General features: G+C 48.6%; 1 protein-coding gene across 1 annotated transcript in view; it reads right to left on the bottom strand.

Annotated features, from left to right (window-relative positions):
• The window catches only part of LOC119403495 (zinc finger protein OZF-like), a 35,529-nt gene extending 20,991 nt beyond the window's left edge, over window positions 1-14,538 (bottom strand). Inside the window, exons 1-3 of the mRNA XM_049418349.1 lie at window positions 14,490-14,538; window positions 11,535-11,660; window positions 10,548-10,676 (exon numbers count right to left, since the gene is read on the bottom strand). Of these exons, the coding sequence (XP_049274306.1) occupies window positions 10,548-10,676; window positions 11,535-11,650 (245 nt within the window). The 5' untranslated portion in view covers window positions 11,651-11,660; window positions 14,490-14,538. The remainder of the gene's footprint in view (window positions 1-10,547; window positions 10,677-11,534; window positions 11,661-14,489) is intronic.
• Between the last annotated feature and the right edge of the window lie 2,587 nt (window positions 14,539-17,125).

The following is a 17,125-nucleotide window of genomic DNA, read 5'->3' as shown; positions in this document are numbered from 1 at the left end:
GGCTACAGCGCGCGATGTTGCCTCCTTCCTGCTACACCGATTCATGCTGCGTCACGGTCCACCCCAGGAGCTTCTCAGCGATCGAGGCCGTGTCTTCTTGTCGGAAGCCGTCGAAGCCATTCTCAAAGAGTCACATGCTACCAACCGCAGCCGAATGTCCTACCCGAACGCTTTAACCGCACGCTCGGCGACATGCTCTCAATGTACGTCGCCGCCGATCACACAAATTGGGATGCCATTCTGCCCTTCGTCACCTACGCCTATAATACCGCCCCTCAGAGCACTACTGGTTTTCACCCTTCTTCCTATTGTACGGAAGGCACCTGTCGCACCCCATTGACACGATACTACCCTACAAGCCGGATCCGTCTGATTGTGCGCCTATTTCTGACACAGCTAGGCTCGCTGAAGAGTGTCGCGAGCTTGCCAAGACATTTAGGACGCAGGAACACGAGCTGCAGAAGAGCTTTCGCGGTGGCACCACCACTTCTGAGTCCACGTTCCTCTCCGGAGCGCTCGTATGGCTCTCGGTCCCTACCAATGCAACTGGCCCCTCTTCAAAACTACTGCCGAAATATGAATGCCCCTACCGGGTCGCCGAGCGCACATCCCCGCTGAACTATCCGATCGAACCCATGGAACCAGCTTCGGCCATACGCCGCGTCGCGGGCGCGACATAGTCAACGTGGAACGCCTCAAGGCCTACTATTACCCACTCATAGTGACGAGCTGTTAGGTCGCCGGACGGCTCCCTTTTCGTACCGGGGCAATTGTGGCGAAGCAATTGGCACTGTTTAACGGTTGCGCTCTCCAGCAGCTCCTAGTGGGTTGTCCTCTTCTAAACGCCACTCGCGCTCGGAGCCCGTGTTTTTGCCTTGACTATCGCCATAGCGCATTCTCGCCGAGTGCCGTCCAATAAACAGCTTAACAGAGAGAGCATTTGTTTTAAAGCTTTGTAAAATTCAGCAGAAATGCCATCACGGCCGTGTGTTTTAGATAAGGTAAGTTGTCGATTGCCTGCTCAATTTCCTGCATTGGATTGTAATGGGACTACAAATGCCTTCACAATCATCGTCCTTCAAGGGGCTCAAAGAGAAACAAAACTAGCTTTAGGGTCCACATCACGGTCATCAGAGAGAGCTCTAAATAAACTTCCATTGTACTTTTCAATGTCAAAGTAATGTGTCTTGTATATCTTATAAGAGCACCGTTCGAGTATAGGTCTGGGATTACTTTAGAAATTACATGGCGTTGTTCATCAAGTAAAGCGTGACTCGTCGATTGCTCAGCATTCAAGGTCCACCTGTTTCCAGATCGAATACGCGCCCCTCTGTAGCGGGCAGCATCAAATCTTTCAAGTTGACATTTAATGCTTTCAATTTCATTACTGTAGAATGCCGCATTTCCCATTCCATCTCATAAAGGTTGCAAAGGCTTTTGGAGTGCCTTTTCTTGATTGTTTTTATAATAAGACCTAATAGCTCCATTCTGTCGAGCTATAACACGAACTTCTTGTTCAAAATGTCCCAAGCAGCGAATATATGCAAACCTATTCAGAAAAAATGCATCAGTGCCGTCTTAACACGATTCATGAATTCCTGATCGCATAGAAGCTCTGAGTTTATCTTGCAAAGGGCCCGTTGCGGTCGGGATTGGTTACGATGATTTGCACCGATTTGCGCAATAACAATACAATGATCTGATAACGACAGTAATTCCGTGTCACAGGACATTTGAGGGGACAGGATTGATAATGGCACATAAATCCGAACAAGCCGAGCATAAGAAGATCCCTGAACTCTTGTATATTTAGTTAATTCACCAATGTCAATTAGCCCTGCGTTATCTACAATACTGGATAAAAGCTCGCGACTCCTCCCTCTTCCGCCATTGGGGTTCTTACGATCATTAGGGTCGCACACACAGTATAAGTCACCCATTAGCACAGTGCGTCGATCGGAGTCAATTAAATGAGACACTTTTGGAATAATTCAAGTTGTTTTAACGCCTTTATAAACGCATATAGGTTGATAACACGCCAGAGCGCTCCTTGCAACACAAAATCACAGCAGATTTATCGGCCCTCATTATCAACACTAGTGCTTATTGCCGAACAGGGTAGACGTTTTCTCAGAAACAGCCAACAACCCGCAGATAACCCTATTGTATGTGAAACACACACGTTATACTCAGACAAAAAAGACCGCAGGGCTCTCTCAGTCTCTTCGTCGCTCTCGATCTTTGTCTTCTGGTTGGCGACAGTCGAGACACTTTCGTTTGAAAAGTTTACGGAGCTGCGCCTTTTTCTGCGATGACCTAAGGCCGCGTACGTTCAAGGTTACAAAGAGAAGTAGCTCAAACAGCGCCATGGTGGCTAACTTCTATTGTGCTTATTGTCCCGTTTGGTCAGTCCTGGAGCTTGACGGTGAGGCTTCCCTTGAACACCTACCAGGACTTCTAAATCGAGATCGCCGACACTTTCCTTTGTGCGTAGACGTTCGGCGAAGGCCTGTCTTCCTACTGACAGAAGCTGTCAATTTCCTTGCTTGAATTTGAGCTCTACGCCACCCGGTGCTTAGGCATTGCTGCATCCACAGAAGCCTGCATGTCATCTTCTAATACCGAGTGCTGACCCGAAGGCCGCGGGATCGAATCGCGGCCGCAGCGGCTGCATTTTTGATGGAGGCGATAATGTTTGGAGGAACGTGTACTTAGATTTAGGTGGATGTTAAAGAACCCCAGGTGGTCGAAACTTTCAGAGCCCTCCACTACGACGTTGCTCACAGTCATATCGTAATTTTGGGACGTAATACGCCAGATAATAATATTATCTTATAATACCACACCGTCATGAAACAGCTTGCAGTTGCTTAGCTCGGCTATGCCAGGATATACGTAGTGTTAGCAAAGGTTCAGCTGATTATTCTTAGCTTTCCAGATTGTTTACGATTATTAGCCTTCTTCTGTGCATTATTCGTACGCTGAACCGTTAATTGCCAGGCAACTACTTCGGGATCCGATGAGATAAGCTTCTCGGCTCTTCTGCGCCGTCGAGGAGCATTTGCGCTCTCCTCCTCCATGGCGTTACCCACCTGCAACGTCAGTCAGAGGCACTATCAAGCGGCCCCAGCGCAGTGTCAGACGGCGACTGCACAGCGGAGGGGAATAGCTGCGCGCGCGCAGGCGCCACTGTGTCTATGGCTATGACGTCACTCCTCTCGAATGCGGCGCAGACCAGCAGCGGCGAGCCGCGCGCGGCGGTGGCGGAGTCCGCGCGCGCGCCGGCGCCAGCGTGTCTGCCGCGCCTACGACGCCACTCCTCCCAAACGCGCAGACCAGCAGCGGCGAGCCAGGCGCGGCGGTGTCGGAAAGCGCGTGAGATGCCAGCTCCGGTGACGGAGCTGTGTGACATCACTGATCCTCACGCATGTCCAGCACGGCTGATGACCCTCCACGCGAAATCGTCTCCCGCTTGGCAAATGCAGCTAACGCTCCAAAAGTTGCTGTGGAACTGCAGTACAAGCAGGTGAAGCATCTTCAGCGCCATTCTTCCAGGGGCGTAGCCAAGGGGAGGGTTGGGGGTTCAACCCCCCCCCCCCCCGAAATTTTTCAGTCTTTCTTGCGTATATAGGCACGCACACATACCAACGCACGCACGAACATACATAAAGTATGGGTGAACCCCTCCCGAAAAAAATTTCTGGCTACGCCCCTGCATCCTTCGTAGGGACTTTCTCTTGTGCTGGAGACTGTTCGGAGCCATTTTGGGTCAGCTGCTTGGAAGAGTCACTCCGTTCCTTGCATGCAGAAGATTCAACTGTTGCATCAGTGGCCGATTTCCTTGCAGCTTCTGCATCGTTTTTGAAGCCAGCAGAATCTGTAGTGGACGGAGCGTCTCCTGTTACATCCAGAACTTCTGTGGCGTTCATGAAATGCTCTCGTAGGCTATGATCTGGTTGTTGCGTGCGCTGTCATAGTTTGTTAGGGTATGTCACGACGCAATCCTCGGCTGAGTGACCGAAGCCTCCACAGTCATCACAGCGAGGAGTCCTACAGTTTCGACGGATGTGTCCAAACTTATTGCACGGAAGGCAAAGTGATGGGCGGACAGGAATCAGAACGAAGCTTTGCACTCCATAGACAGCAAGATTGTGAGGCACATCGCCTATGCGGACTCCGTCAGCAAGGAACAAAACAACGTGACGATTAAGCGTCCGCATTTGCTCCATGTCCGGAACTTTCTAGCTTTCTGTTGATATTGCCTTTACCTTCCCGAAAACTTGCAGTGCTTCACGAATATAGGCGTCTTCCAAGCGCTCTGAAACCCACAGAAGCTTCATCTTTACTTATGTGGGCTCCGTGTCAGTTACGAGGCATCAACGCCTTTTGACAAAAATTCACCCCGGGTTACTAACTGTTTTCATCAGCGTTGACTTGCACGTGACCATCCATACAAGTGACATTTGAAATTCGCCAAGAGAGCTTATTGCCTACAAGTCGATAATGTCCCGAAGAGCATCTCTGAAGTCCTGAACCTCGTAAGGGCGACCAGGTAAGTCCGCATGTAGCAAAACGGAATCCACAACCAGCTTACCGGTGGGAATACAACACGGTAGTCATTGCCGTTGGCGGAATCCAGAGCAGCACTTCGGCTCAAGGCCGATAAACCCTTTGAGGCGAACATGAAAAACGCGATCGTTCGGAATGTCGCCTTCGTCTTTCTCCCCAGGCACGCCAGTAGAGCGTAGCATAGCCTTCTATAGTTTAGTGTAGCAAGGGGGTGAGAAAGGGAAGTGAGCATGATGAGGAGAGATGCGATAGTCAGGAGGAGGGGAGATAGTAAAGCGTGCCACTGAAAGAATGAGAGCGAAATGCAGAAAGAGAAAATCAACGAAAGAGAGAGAAAGAAGTAAGAGAGAAAAAATTCCCCCACCTCCCCGAAGGGAATCGTGAGGAAATGCCAATGCATTTCTTGTGCCGAGAGTACAGGGCGTAGTAATTTTAATGGCGTAAAGCTGGACACATCGACGCGCTCAAGTGTCTCCCTTTTGGACGCCTCTTTCAACGAACGCTTCCTACGTGCGTTCGTAATCACCTCAGGGATGTTGCCACCGCCTTCAATGCAGCACAAACGCGCTTAGAACGCGCTGTTTTCAGGCTATTCCAAGGCTGCACAACGCTACAAACGCGTTTCAAACGCACTGCATTGAGGCGGTGGCGCAGGGAGGAGAGGGCGAACGGCGAGAGAAGGAGCGGCGAAGCACTGCACCTACCCCCTCCTACACTCTCTCCACACACGCTGGAGCTCCGCCGAGCGCCCTCGATGCGAGCGCCCTCACACGCCAGAGCGCGCTCCTCCTCTCCACTCACTCTCCGCTACTCCGCCCGCACCACCTGCTCCGGTTGCTAGGGGCGAGGATAAGCGCGCGCGCCCGCAGCTGTTGCTATGGGAGAGGGAGTGAGAGCGGAGAGGCGCGCGGACACCGACCGACGCCTGACATAGCCCGACTAAGAAATGCATTCGCATTTAAAAAGATAGAAAGAGGAAGCAAGCATCGCGTCGTCTAGCGACCACATACCGCAGCACCTGGCCAAGCCGCGCATGTGCGCTGGCTAAGTCACGCCCACTGACAGAGACATCGCGCGCGACCTCCGCTCGATAGTGCATAGCCTGGCTGCGTACCCCCTAGGAGGAAGCCGTGCATCTCGAAGCTCGTCGTGTCGGCCGACGCGGAGACTGTCGGAACGAGACCCTCGCTGTGAATGAACGAAAGAAGGGAAATTTTAAGTGCTGGTTTCCTTCTTGAATAAACCATAAAGGGCCCCTGCAACACTTTTTCAGCACGGTAAGAAAACGCTGCCGATCTGTAGTCGAGGCTCCCGAGAACACGCAAGCGAAACATTATAGCGCAGCACACGGCCCTGGGATTCACAATAAATTCTCAAAATCAGCCAAAAAATTTCTTCCTCTTTGCTCGACAAATGATAGTATTGGCTCAAAATCACTGGGTCACTGACACAAGTTCCACGCCATTGGCTGATTTCAACGTGGCGCGCTGGGTAGTCACTGCGGCCGCCGCGGAAGGCCGTCATTGCCCGCGCACGCGCGCGATTTCACTGAAAGTTAGCCGCGCGTTCGAAGAAAAAAAAAAGGAAATGTGCTCAAGGTCACGAGGCGCGCGTCACGTACCTTCCAGACCCGTGCTACCCGAAACTGCTTATCTTGAAGCGTGGAAACTTGGCCGAGTTTGTAGGACATGATTCAAAATAAGAACAGCGCAAATTGTTGAAAGTCAGCGCTGTGTGGTGTTTTCTTCGTCAGCCCTTGTCGTTTGCGTTGTTCTTATTTTCTGCTTATCTGCCAGCGCTGTCGTCAGGACGAGAGAAGAGAGAAAGGAATCGCAGAGTGCGACAAATCTCCGTTCGTACTGGACGGATCCTAAAAAATGTTTGCGGTTGTCCATTCGTGAGGAATTAAGCTCCTTTAGTGAAGCCATTCCATGAATACTTGGAAAAGTGTTGCAGGGCCCCTTTAATGAAAATCCGCAGATAATGAAGCGAAGTAAGGTATAGAGGATGCTAACTGAACTGATTTAAGTGTATCGTAGTAATTACGATATAAATGTGAAGGAAGAAAAGTGGTCGAGAAAACAACTTGACGCCCACAGGGACCGAACCAGTAACCGCGAGTAACGCGCTCGATGCTCTACTAATTCAGACTCGGCGGTGGTCGTCGTCCCACTTACTTAACCGGTATTTATGTGCATGGAAACCTGGGAGTGTTAGTCAGCGCCGCTGTCAGTTATGACGGCTAGTGTGGAACACTTTTTTTTTTTGCGAGCTGGCTTCACGTAGCACGCGATCTTTCAACGAACGAAGAGCTGACGAATAAGCCCTTGCATGCTACCTGAAGGCATCAAGTCTGCCGGAACGAGACCCTCGCTATGAATGAAACAAAGAAGGGAATTTTCGGTGCTTGTTTCCTTCTTGATAAAACCTTATTGAAAACCCAGAGATAATGAAACCAAGGAAGGCATAGAAGACGTTAATTCAACTGTTTTAAGTGCATCGGAGTAATGTGATACAGGTGTGAAGAAAGTGGACGAAAAGACCACGTGCCTCTGGCAGGGACCGGACCTGCCAGCGGCACGTTGTCTTTTCGTCCGCTTTACTTTCTTCGCATATACGTCACAATTACTACGTGCACTTAAGGAGGGGCGAGACTTCGTTTGGTCAAAAAATTCAATTTTGGGGTTTTGCTATCATCGGAGAGTAAATTTCTTCATCTGTCAGAAAATATATCGCACTTCGGCACTCAGGGTTTCAAAATAATTTTTGTTCCTTTTTTCTTTGGCACATTGACAGGAAATGCGCGTGTACCACTACGTAACTTCTGCGTTTTACTGCGACATCGATTATATGGACACTCTCGGCGGGTTTTCGCCGTCGCCGTCACGTCCCGGATATGTATATGTATGTATATATAAATAAAAGACACAAAAAATAAAATAAGAAAATATTTCCGAAGCGCACCCACCGGGACTCGAACCTGCGACCCCTCCGTCCGCAGCGCGCCGCCTTAAACAACTGGGCCATGCGCCACCAGTTGTACGGAAAATTAACAGCGAGATATTTATATACACCGTTTAACGCTCGCGGTAGGCAGAGCTCGGAGGTGCTTCAGCGTGTGCAGTATCACCCACGTTATCGCCCGAAGGGCAGGTTTTAAAGCAGCGCTCCAAGGTTTTGCTTCAGTTTGAAAACTGCCCTTGAGACACGTCTCCGCGCGGCAGGAGAGGCGGAGGGGTCACTACACGTGCTGCAGTTAAAAAATAATCTAAGAGCATTCGGTTGTAGCGCGCTACTCAAACTGTGACAGTTAGTTCGCGCTCGTCCTGTGTATACATGTGCGTTTTTTTTTCAAGTGTCCTTCTTGTGTTTCAGCAGCGCGCTGCAAGTGTCGACCTGTCACCGTTGTTAGTTCGCGGCCGTCCTTTGTGTGTTCTTTTCGTGAGTCCTTTGCGCTTGAGCGGTGCTCTGCAAGTAACGAGCTGCTTGCCGTTGTTCGTGTAACATTCCAATTTGTTGCTATCGCATTCACTGCTTCGCCCTTATGGCGAAATTGTGACGTTTTCTCAAAACTACATTTTTGGAGTTTGTGTATCTTCTTCGCGGGAACTAAAAGATATAAGTAAATGAAAATTCTCACGTGTGTTAAATAGTGGCATTTACATGAATGGAACTGGAATCAGTAGCCTAGGTGGATTGTATTTCTTTGGTATGAAAAAAATACCATTCATAGTGGCAATTTTCATGCATCGACAAACGTAAAAAAGCATAACAAATCTAGTTTTTGTTCAACGCTCATACGTTTAGTTCGACTCCTGTAAGGCGTTAGTAGCTACCTTTGCGCAAATTGCAATGCTCGGCAAATAGCACATCTTAGCAAAAATACAGATGTCGAAACTGGAAAAGTAAAAAACACTAAACACAATTGTAAACTAATTAATGCGATAGCAATTATATGGACAGTCTCGGCTGGATTTTGCCGTCGCCGTCGCCGCCGTCATGCACCGTATATGGATAAGTATGTATATATATATATAAAAGCCCCAAAGAAAAGTAATTCAGAAAAATGCTTCCGAAGCGCGGAATCGAACCAGGGACCTCTTCCTCCGCAGCGAGTGGCGCTAGCTACTACGCCACGAAACGCAGAAAATCCACGTAGGTAACGGCGAGCGTTATATACACACCCTTTACCGCTGGACGGACTCAGAGACGGGTGCGCTTATAAGCGTTTCTTCATTACCAGCGAGATGGCGTTAGGAGCGCGACAGGCACATTTAAAAGTCGTCGGCAAGCTCGCTCGCTTCTTCTTATACTTGCGCAGGGAGAACCTTACCCTTCCGCTGTCTGCTCGCGCGGTTTTCTTGCGCTGAGGGGAAGAGGGATGTTTCACGCTTCACCGTGATGTCCGCGCTCATGTTACGGAGCGTACGAAAGTCACTCGACCTCCGGGACGCCGCTAAACGAACAAACAGAAGATGAGCGCGAACTATCAAGTGTCACAGCTCGACACTTGAAGCACGCTGGTTTCCTTCGCTGCTTCGGCCGCCTTTGCAACAGGAGTGCTGTTCAAACTGAGAGTATCCGTTGGCGAGCCTCACTTCATATAGCATTAGTTTCTTGCTATCGCAATCATTGCTTCGGCCTTGCGGCGAAACTGTGACTTTTTTGAACTCCAATTTAACCTTAGTGTACCTTTAAGATACCTTGAAAATTTATAGCCGTAGCTTTTATTACCACTGCTGTACAGAGCGATTTTGAAACTCACTTTCAAGGCCTCACCCCACCTTAAAACTGTTCAACTGGTGTCGCTTATTGTATACTTTCCTTGACTTTATTATCTGTGGGTATAATACGTAGGACATACATACCGGATGTTTCAAGAAATGTGTCCAAATTTCTCAAATGTCAGGGAAATGCGACATATGTTTGATGCCTTCTCAATTACTTCTGTAGCCGCAGTCAGCTAAAGATGGCTAAAGACATAATTTTGGACAGTAATTAAGAAAGTTATGTTAGTTAACTTAATTATTAGTGGAGTTAGGCGGTTATGTCAAAAGGGAGAATTGAAGTCATTCATGCAAAGAACCCGTTCCAGCTTTGAAATTTCGAGAATGCGGCCTCTGGTAATAATTGCCAAGTAATGAAATTCACCCAAATTCGGCAGCGAATCCGAAACGCGGAAGAGTGCAACTGCCACATTCTTCTAAGATGTCCAGAATGTGAGCGTCCCACGCCTCTGTAATCGTTGTCTTGAACATTGACGTCATTCCGGTCGCCTGCTTTTTTGCGCTCATCGGTGCTTCGGCTTCTTTTTCGCCATTTCGTCCGCCGCGGTGGTGCAGCGGTTACGGTGCTCGCCTGCTGACCCCAAGGTCGCGGGTTCGATCCCGGCCGCGGCGGTCGCATTTCGATGGAGGCGAAATGGTAGAGGCCCGTGTACTTAGATTTAGGGGCACGGTAAAGAACACCAGATGGTCGAAATTTCTGGAGCCCTCCACTGCGGCGTCTCTCATAATTATATCGTGGTTTTGGGACGTAGAAGCCAAGATATTATTTCTTTTTCGCCATTGAATTAGGTTGAAATTCCTTACGCCACAATAATTACTAGAGGCTGGATTTTGTATATCTTAAAGCCTCGATTGGTTCTTCACATGAACAACTTCAACTTTCCCGTTTGAGATAATTGCCTAACTCCCCTAAATAAAAAGCTAATCAATCTAACTTTCTTAATTTATCCCAAAATATGTCTAAGCATCTTAACATGCCTGCAGCTACAGCAAAATCAAGTCTAAAAGCAGCGAGAAAACATCGCATTTTCTTATTTTTTACGACTTCTGGTAAGCCAGAACGTAGAAGGCTGAAAAAATATCCGGAAAAAACAGCGATATCTAGAAAGAAAACAAAATCTGGGTTGAATGACGCCCAGACTAAATTTCTTACAACATTGCCGTAACGTGTGGTGCACGCAGATTGCCAACCTTTTGTCTGCTTTCATTGCGGCGGAGCCTTGCCTCCTATTCACGCCGTTTCTTCCAGGAGAACCTTGGACCGAGCTGGATGGAGCTGGTTGGCACGGCTGTCTTTTGGCTCTGGTGACAACTGGATTCCTGCAGTTAAATAGTACAGAATTTATGTAGTTAAATAGTACAGAAATCACATATGATAACTCAACATTAGTAAAATAGCACGCGTAGTAAAGAAAATACGATTATCGCAAAACTTTGCTTCCTTTGACACATTTTGCATAGTGGAGTCGATAACAAGGTGACCTAGATAGTAGTGACATCCATATTCGGAATGTGGAGATTATGCGAAGCTTCTTCGAGCAATGTTTCGGCTGAGCAAAGCTAGTGCTATGGCTTAGTTCAGAAGTGTATGCGTCTAGGTGTACCTATCCGCAAAACTCAGAGCCCAAACCTACAGTGCATTGCCATTCACGTGGACTGCTGCACTCGTTAGCCGTCATGATCTGCTAGTGCGAGAAGCCGACGAAGAATCGTGCTATATGTTGTAGTGACCCCGTTCTCGCCCTGTATTCTTGAACGATTTCTAAGCTGAACTGCTAACTGTTATCTTTTTGGTTCAGGATGAGCCTGCGTTTAGGCCCATTCCAAGAATATTGGTTCGGCGTCAGTCCTGGCTAAAACTGGTTCGGTCATGGTTTACGCATCGGGTACGGCTCAAAACACATCAGCGACTGTATGTGTAGATTAGCTTATTCAGTTATTACTTTCGAAAAAAAGGAGACCATATATTGACCTCGCAACTTCTGCAATGTGCATTACGTTGTACATTATTAAACTGCGACTGTTCATGCTAATATGAAGTTTACCAAAACACGAACAAAAATGCGCGATAGAAAGCCGCAATGCGTATATATGAAAAATAACCTGGACTGAAAAACGAGCACTAGGAAATTTTTATAACATTTTACAGACGTGTGAAGGGCACAGATATATACTAACCTTTTGCCTGCTGTCGATGGCGCGGAACCTTGCCTCCTAGTCACGCACATTTTCCTTGGAGATTCTTGGACAGGGCTGGAGGCCTGTTGAGACGTCCGTCTTTTGGCTTTGCCCATGGCTGGATGCCTGCAGTAAAATAGTACACAAATAACCCATCACAGTTTGACATCAGTATTCGATGATTTGAAGAGATACAGAACAGATCTTATGATACCGAGATTTTCAGCCCAATTGAAAGCTAGGGTGCTAAAATTGGTAAACAAAACCTTGTTTTCAGGCGTCAATTGGACGAAAATAATGAATTTGACCCGTTTTTCACAAACTCGCGTCTATCGGCCGCGCCCTGAACTAGAGAAGGTGACATTTAACTTTTGCAGAAATGGGAGCGCCAACCATGCCAGCCGTCGCGCGCGTCTCTCAACCCGCTCCGCTCTCATTACGGTTCTAGAACCAGTACGAACGGCCCCCGTAGCAAACAGTGCTCTTGGTTGGGTTCTCTTGGTTGGGGCACCCATCAGTGCCTTTGTGGAAAGTGGAGAGTGGAATGCAAAGGAGAGCTGGAGAAAGGGAAGTAGCAGGACAGGAAATCGCGCGATCTGCTCCCGCTGTGGGGACGCTTGACGTCACGGCCGTCGATGCGTAGCTCCGCGCATGTTGGCGCACAGACGCCGTGCGGACACAATCCTCCAGAAACACAGCGAACGCCTCAAAAATATGTGATATAAACTGTTTATCGAAACAGTCCCATCTTCCCAAAGGAATTTCGATGTTTTTTTTTATTTTGTTAACTTCGGTATCCGTTTAAGCTAAAGAAAAGCATTCTAGCAAATGTATGCCTTGGCACGTTTTTATCTTGTCTGTGATAAACGAAAATGAGGCACGTAAGCAAAAATCGAGCAGAATCTTCCCCCGTTAGGCTGTCCAATAATTCACCCCACGTCGGAAAATTCATTGACGTGCTGCATGGAATTCCCCTCAGGTCTGCTGCTCCATACTTCTGCATTCATGCTAGGAACATTAGAAAACAAACGACTGCAGCAGGCAACAACAAATATTTAGGCAGGCACGGAAGCACTCGACTGATGGGCATATGCGCTTTCACTAACACGCTGTAACTGTGGCACGCACTTGTAGTGTTTATGTACCCTTACTAGGCATTGTGCTAGGGCTCGGTCCAAGATTTGAAACTGCATTGCAAGGGTGACCCCCATATATTTCCTCCCTTCGTCCTTGGCAGCGCAACACTTCAGTTGCTACAGGCACCGACGATCATGCGTTCTTATCCAGGCAACAGTGAAATGTGGCTACGTCAATTGGCTAGTCGACTGGATAAAAAGATTATACTGCCATATCAGAACAGGCTGATTGCCGATAATCCAACAATCGAGAGAGGATCAACTATTACAAAACGGCGCATACAAATACGCATGTTGCCGTCGCACGCTTCGAGGACCACGTTTCTGTACGTTCGCCGGGACCGGCCTTTAAAGCCAAGCTCTGCAGGAAAAGCAACTTGCACAATGACACTATCTGTTCGCAGAATATAACAATTAATGGCGTACGACATACGTATCGTGGAACACTGCAGTTCACATTCGCAGTTGTACCGATAAGAACAATGGCAAGTGCAAGGCAACACTACCCAGACGAACTGTGTATATATGTGCGTTGCATTGCGCGCGTCACGCAATGCTTTCACGGACGTCTTTATGGCTAGAGCGCGGGTGCAGCGCACTGCAGAAGAGGCTGCCGTACGCGAACGTAAGCGCGAGAGCGATCTTGCCCGCAGCCAGATCATGCTAGATCACTGCTCGAAAGTGACGCGGCAGAGACCCATGACGCAATACCGTTCTTGCATCGATTACACGTTTGCAAGCAGGCTGTGGCACGTTACGATGATAGCACCCCTGGCCTTTACCACAGCGATCTCAAGGCAATACTGTGCCAAAGTATTGCGCGTGAAAGTGTGAGTGTGTGCGTGTACGCGATCTAAAAATAAATGCTATACAATTTAACGAAATATATCTGCATTCAACTTCAACGTTCAGAAAATACAATCCTAAACAAGCAGTCACATCGCATATGGATCGTGTCGGGTCGCCCAACATTTCTTGGGATTCGTTGCGTGGACGTTGGCATTGGACTTTGATTCAGTTTGCAAGGAAGAAAGATTCGCATTCGACCATCTTGCTTTAAGAAAGGGGCTTCGATGTTTTCACGTACGACGCAGCAACAGAAATAGTTATAACGATCTTCGTTTAGAAAGCCTACAATAACGCGGCAGGCGCTTACAGCGTAATAAACCCGCGGAAATAGGAGGAAAGGAAACAATTCTAAGAGCACGGAGAGAATAGAATATAAAAGGTTGGGGGATGGCTTTGCGTACATCGTCAGATGACCGAGGGGGGACCCCGCCAACGCTAAGCCATCCCACTTCTACGTGCTATGACGAACGTTTCAGACAGGCTTATAAAAGCGGCTATGCAATGCATCAAATCGCTTGCGTGAACGTAGAAATTGTACACTCCAGCCAAGGCGAACAGCCGAAACTCTGGCGACCAGTGCTCCTAGCTGGCTACCCCGTTGCCATAGTGGGCGCGTCCTTTTTTTTTTGTAGAATTAGCTATGGCGGTTTTCGAATTCGACGCATGCGTCCTAGGAAGTGTTTCTCACTTGCCTTGTGCCTAACAAGGCTCTGGGCTAACCCTCTTCGACAACAGTCGCCCTCAATTCACAGATAATAACCAATGTCTCAAGAAGCAAATACCGTACTCGATCTGCACGAAGATCATTGGGATATAACGAGCCGGCTGCGATAATCAAGGGATCCGGAACAGTTCTATGGCAACGGAAAACTGCCGCGCATTTCGCCTTTCGGCGACATATTTAATATAATTCATCCGGGCTACTACTGCGATAGCATGCAACGGAAAATGTAGATGCCGACGTAAGTACCTGCCTTGCCTTAGAAAGGCTTGCACGAGAGCCCCGCAGTTGCGTGAAGTTGACCCAGAGGTTGGACTGAATCCGGCCGCTGTTGGCGAGTGCGGAGGGGTCGGCGCGAAGGCTCGTCAAGCGACGCAGACACGTAGTACGTTTCACGCCGAGACGCGCGATCCAGACAGGCCGTCGTCTGGGAGCTCGATGCGCGCGTCGCGCTCGGGCGGTTCCATTCTTCTTAAATGGGGGTGACGGCGGAAATGCTGTCGCCTCGCTATCGCTGGTAGTCGTGTGTGTGTGTGGGGGGGGGGGGAAGGGTTGTTGCTCCTGTCCCGAAATTGTTTTCAATTTGGCATGTGTCTGTATACACACACACATACGAACGCACGCACGAACACACATAAAATCCATATTGTTGAACGAACCGCTCCCGTAAAATGTTTCTGGCTGCGCCCTCACGTATTACCTACGGTGGCAGTGGGGAACACGGTGGCAGGCTTTTGATGGCGCATTCCCTGTACAATGTATGACTCGGTTATGAATGTCCAGTTGCGGCGTAATCGCTGTACAAATGGTTGAATAATGTTTTCGAAGCATAAATCCCGTACGACCCCGCTAAAATTCAAAACAAGCATTAGAGAGCTACAGTACTACCGTACGGTATACGCTGCGCTATTTCGGTTTTGTGTACTTAGATTTATGTGCACGTTAGAGACCACCGGATGGTCGAAATTTCCGGAGGCCTCCACTACGGCGTCCGTGATAAGCAGGTCGTGGTTTGGGGATGCAAAACCCCAACATTTATTAGATGCGAAGTATCTTAATGCGGAGCTCAATCCGGTGGTGGTGGTGGTGGTGGTGTGCGGCGTGACCACCCTTACTGCGCATGCGCATACCCTCTACACTCCCCCTCACCATTCCCCATGACCTCTATTCCTCTCCACTCACCCTCTCTCCTTCCCCTCTCCCCTTTCCCTCCCCCTTCCCCTCTCCCATACCCCGCTCCACTTCCCCTCTCCCCTCCCCTTTCCACTCTTCCTCTGAAACGCGGGCTAGACATGCCGAAATTCTCTCCTGCGCAACGCCGCGATGAGCTCGAGCGCATGCGCGTCCCCTCCCCTTCTCTCTCCTCTCCTACGCTGCCCCCCTCTCGCCCGCCTGTCGACCGCGTTCCCCGCTCGCCCTGTGAGAATTAACGGCCAGACTAGATGGAAGATACGACGCGCGTAGCGTCCCTCTTCGCGTTCCACGACGCGAGGTCGGTAGCATGCCCAACGAACGCCAACGGAACGCGATCGTGCAAGTGCTCCGGCTTCGCATCGCCTCATGGTCCCCTTTAGCGGGAGATGGTGTAATTTATTATTATATTATACTATTTCGCTTGCGTGGTAATGATTGGCAGTTCCATGCGATTAGAACTACACCGATGCGCGCTTATTGCGCAATCTACACGTATGCTTGTCCATGTACAAAAGCCCCCAACATGCGCACACATCAGCGTGCATTCACATGATGACATCCGGAAACTGGAGAGGTGAATGAGTGTGAGTGAGTGTAGTCAAGAGTGAGTATGCCGAGCTATGCACTCACGACAGGCCCGTAGCCAGGAGGGGGGGTGCCCTAGGCCCCCCCCCGCCGAAATTTTGGTGAAGTACGTGTTTTTACTAAAAGTAAATAATAAAAATAAGTGCTTTTCTCAAATAGTCAAGGTTTTCAGCAAGTGCCCCCCCCCCCCCCGAAACAAAATCCAGGCTACGGGCCTGACTCACGACTCCAATGGTAGGCCTAGCATGGCGAACGCCGGCCGTCGTTTACGCCGTTCGCGATCACACGCGAGCTCGTCATAGAGCGCTTGTTTTACCACTACAATTAAGCTTTGTACTCGCATGTAATGCGTTACCATACGCTATTAACTTGAGATCTCGACGTCATCGATGTTAAGTCCGAAGGTGGATGCTCGGTCAAAGTTTATTTCACCAGAAAATTCTGGATAGTCTTCATGGCTAAAAGCTGCCCTAGACAGCTTGACTTGGTCCCTGAAAACCCTGAAGACATTCATTTCCTGAAGTCCCTGAAGACATTGGCAGCACACGACGTTTACAGTACAAACGGGCGTGTAGGATTATACTTAAACATGCACGAGTAATACTGTAACAGTTGCAGTTAGGATTACATCAAGCAATGGAAATAGCATACAGAGAGTCGCAGTAAAGTTTTCATTCAAACGTTTAGTACAGCATAAAAAACTTCATAATACAAAAAGGTACTGCAATTGCAAGATCAAAAAAGTTAGAACAGCATCTTGTAAGCCTGAATGATTACTTAAAGTACAGATTTTTTACAGAACAACAATATCGCGTAAAGATGACGAGACAGAAAATAGAAATAGAAATACGATATGAGAAGATAAGCTAAAGTTTGCACAATCAATACATATGAACGCGAGAGCTACAAGATAGACGCAAAAAATTCACGCAACTGCCGCTGTGTAGCAGTAGTAAGTTCGGCAAATTCATTGGTTCGGCAATTCAGGTGGTTCGGTAACGAGGAACAAACCACGTAAAAGTATGTCGCGTACGTATAGTAGTGTCATTTAGTTTTAGGTGGGATATAGTTGCCAGGAATTCTTTATAAGTGTCGGAAAAGTAGAA

Source organism: Rhipicephalus sanguineus, chromosome 8 (assembly GCF_013339695.2).
Source record: "Rhipicephalus sanguineus isolate Rsan-2018 chromosome 8, BIME_Rsan_1.4, whole genome shotgun sequence".
NCBI classification, from domain to species: Eukaryota; Metazoa; Arthropoda; class Arachnida; order Ixodida; family Ixodidae; genus Rhipicephalus; species Rhipicephalus sanguineus.
The sequence above is the reverse complement of the archived record's forward strand: the minus strand, read 5'-3'. Positions and strand labels throughout refer to the sequence as shown.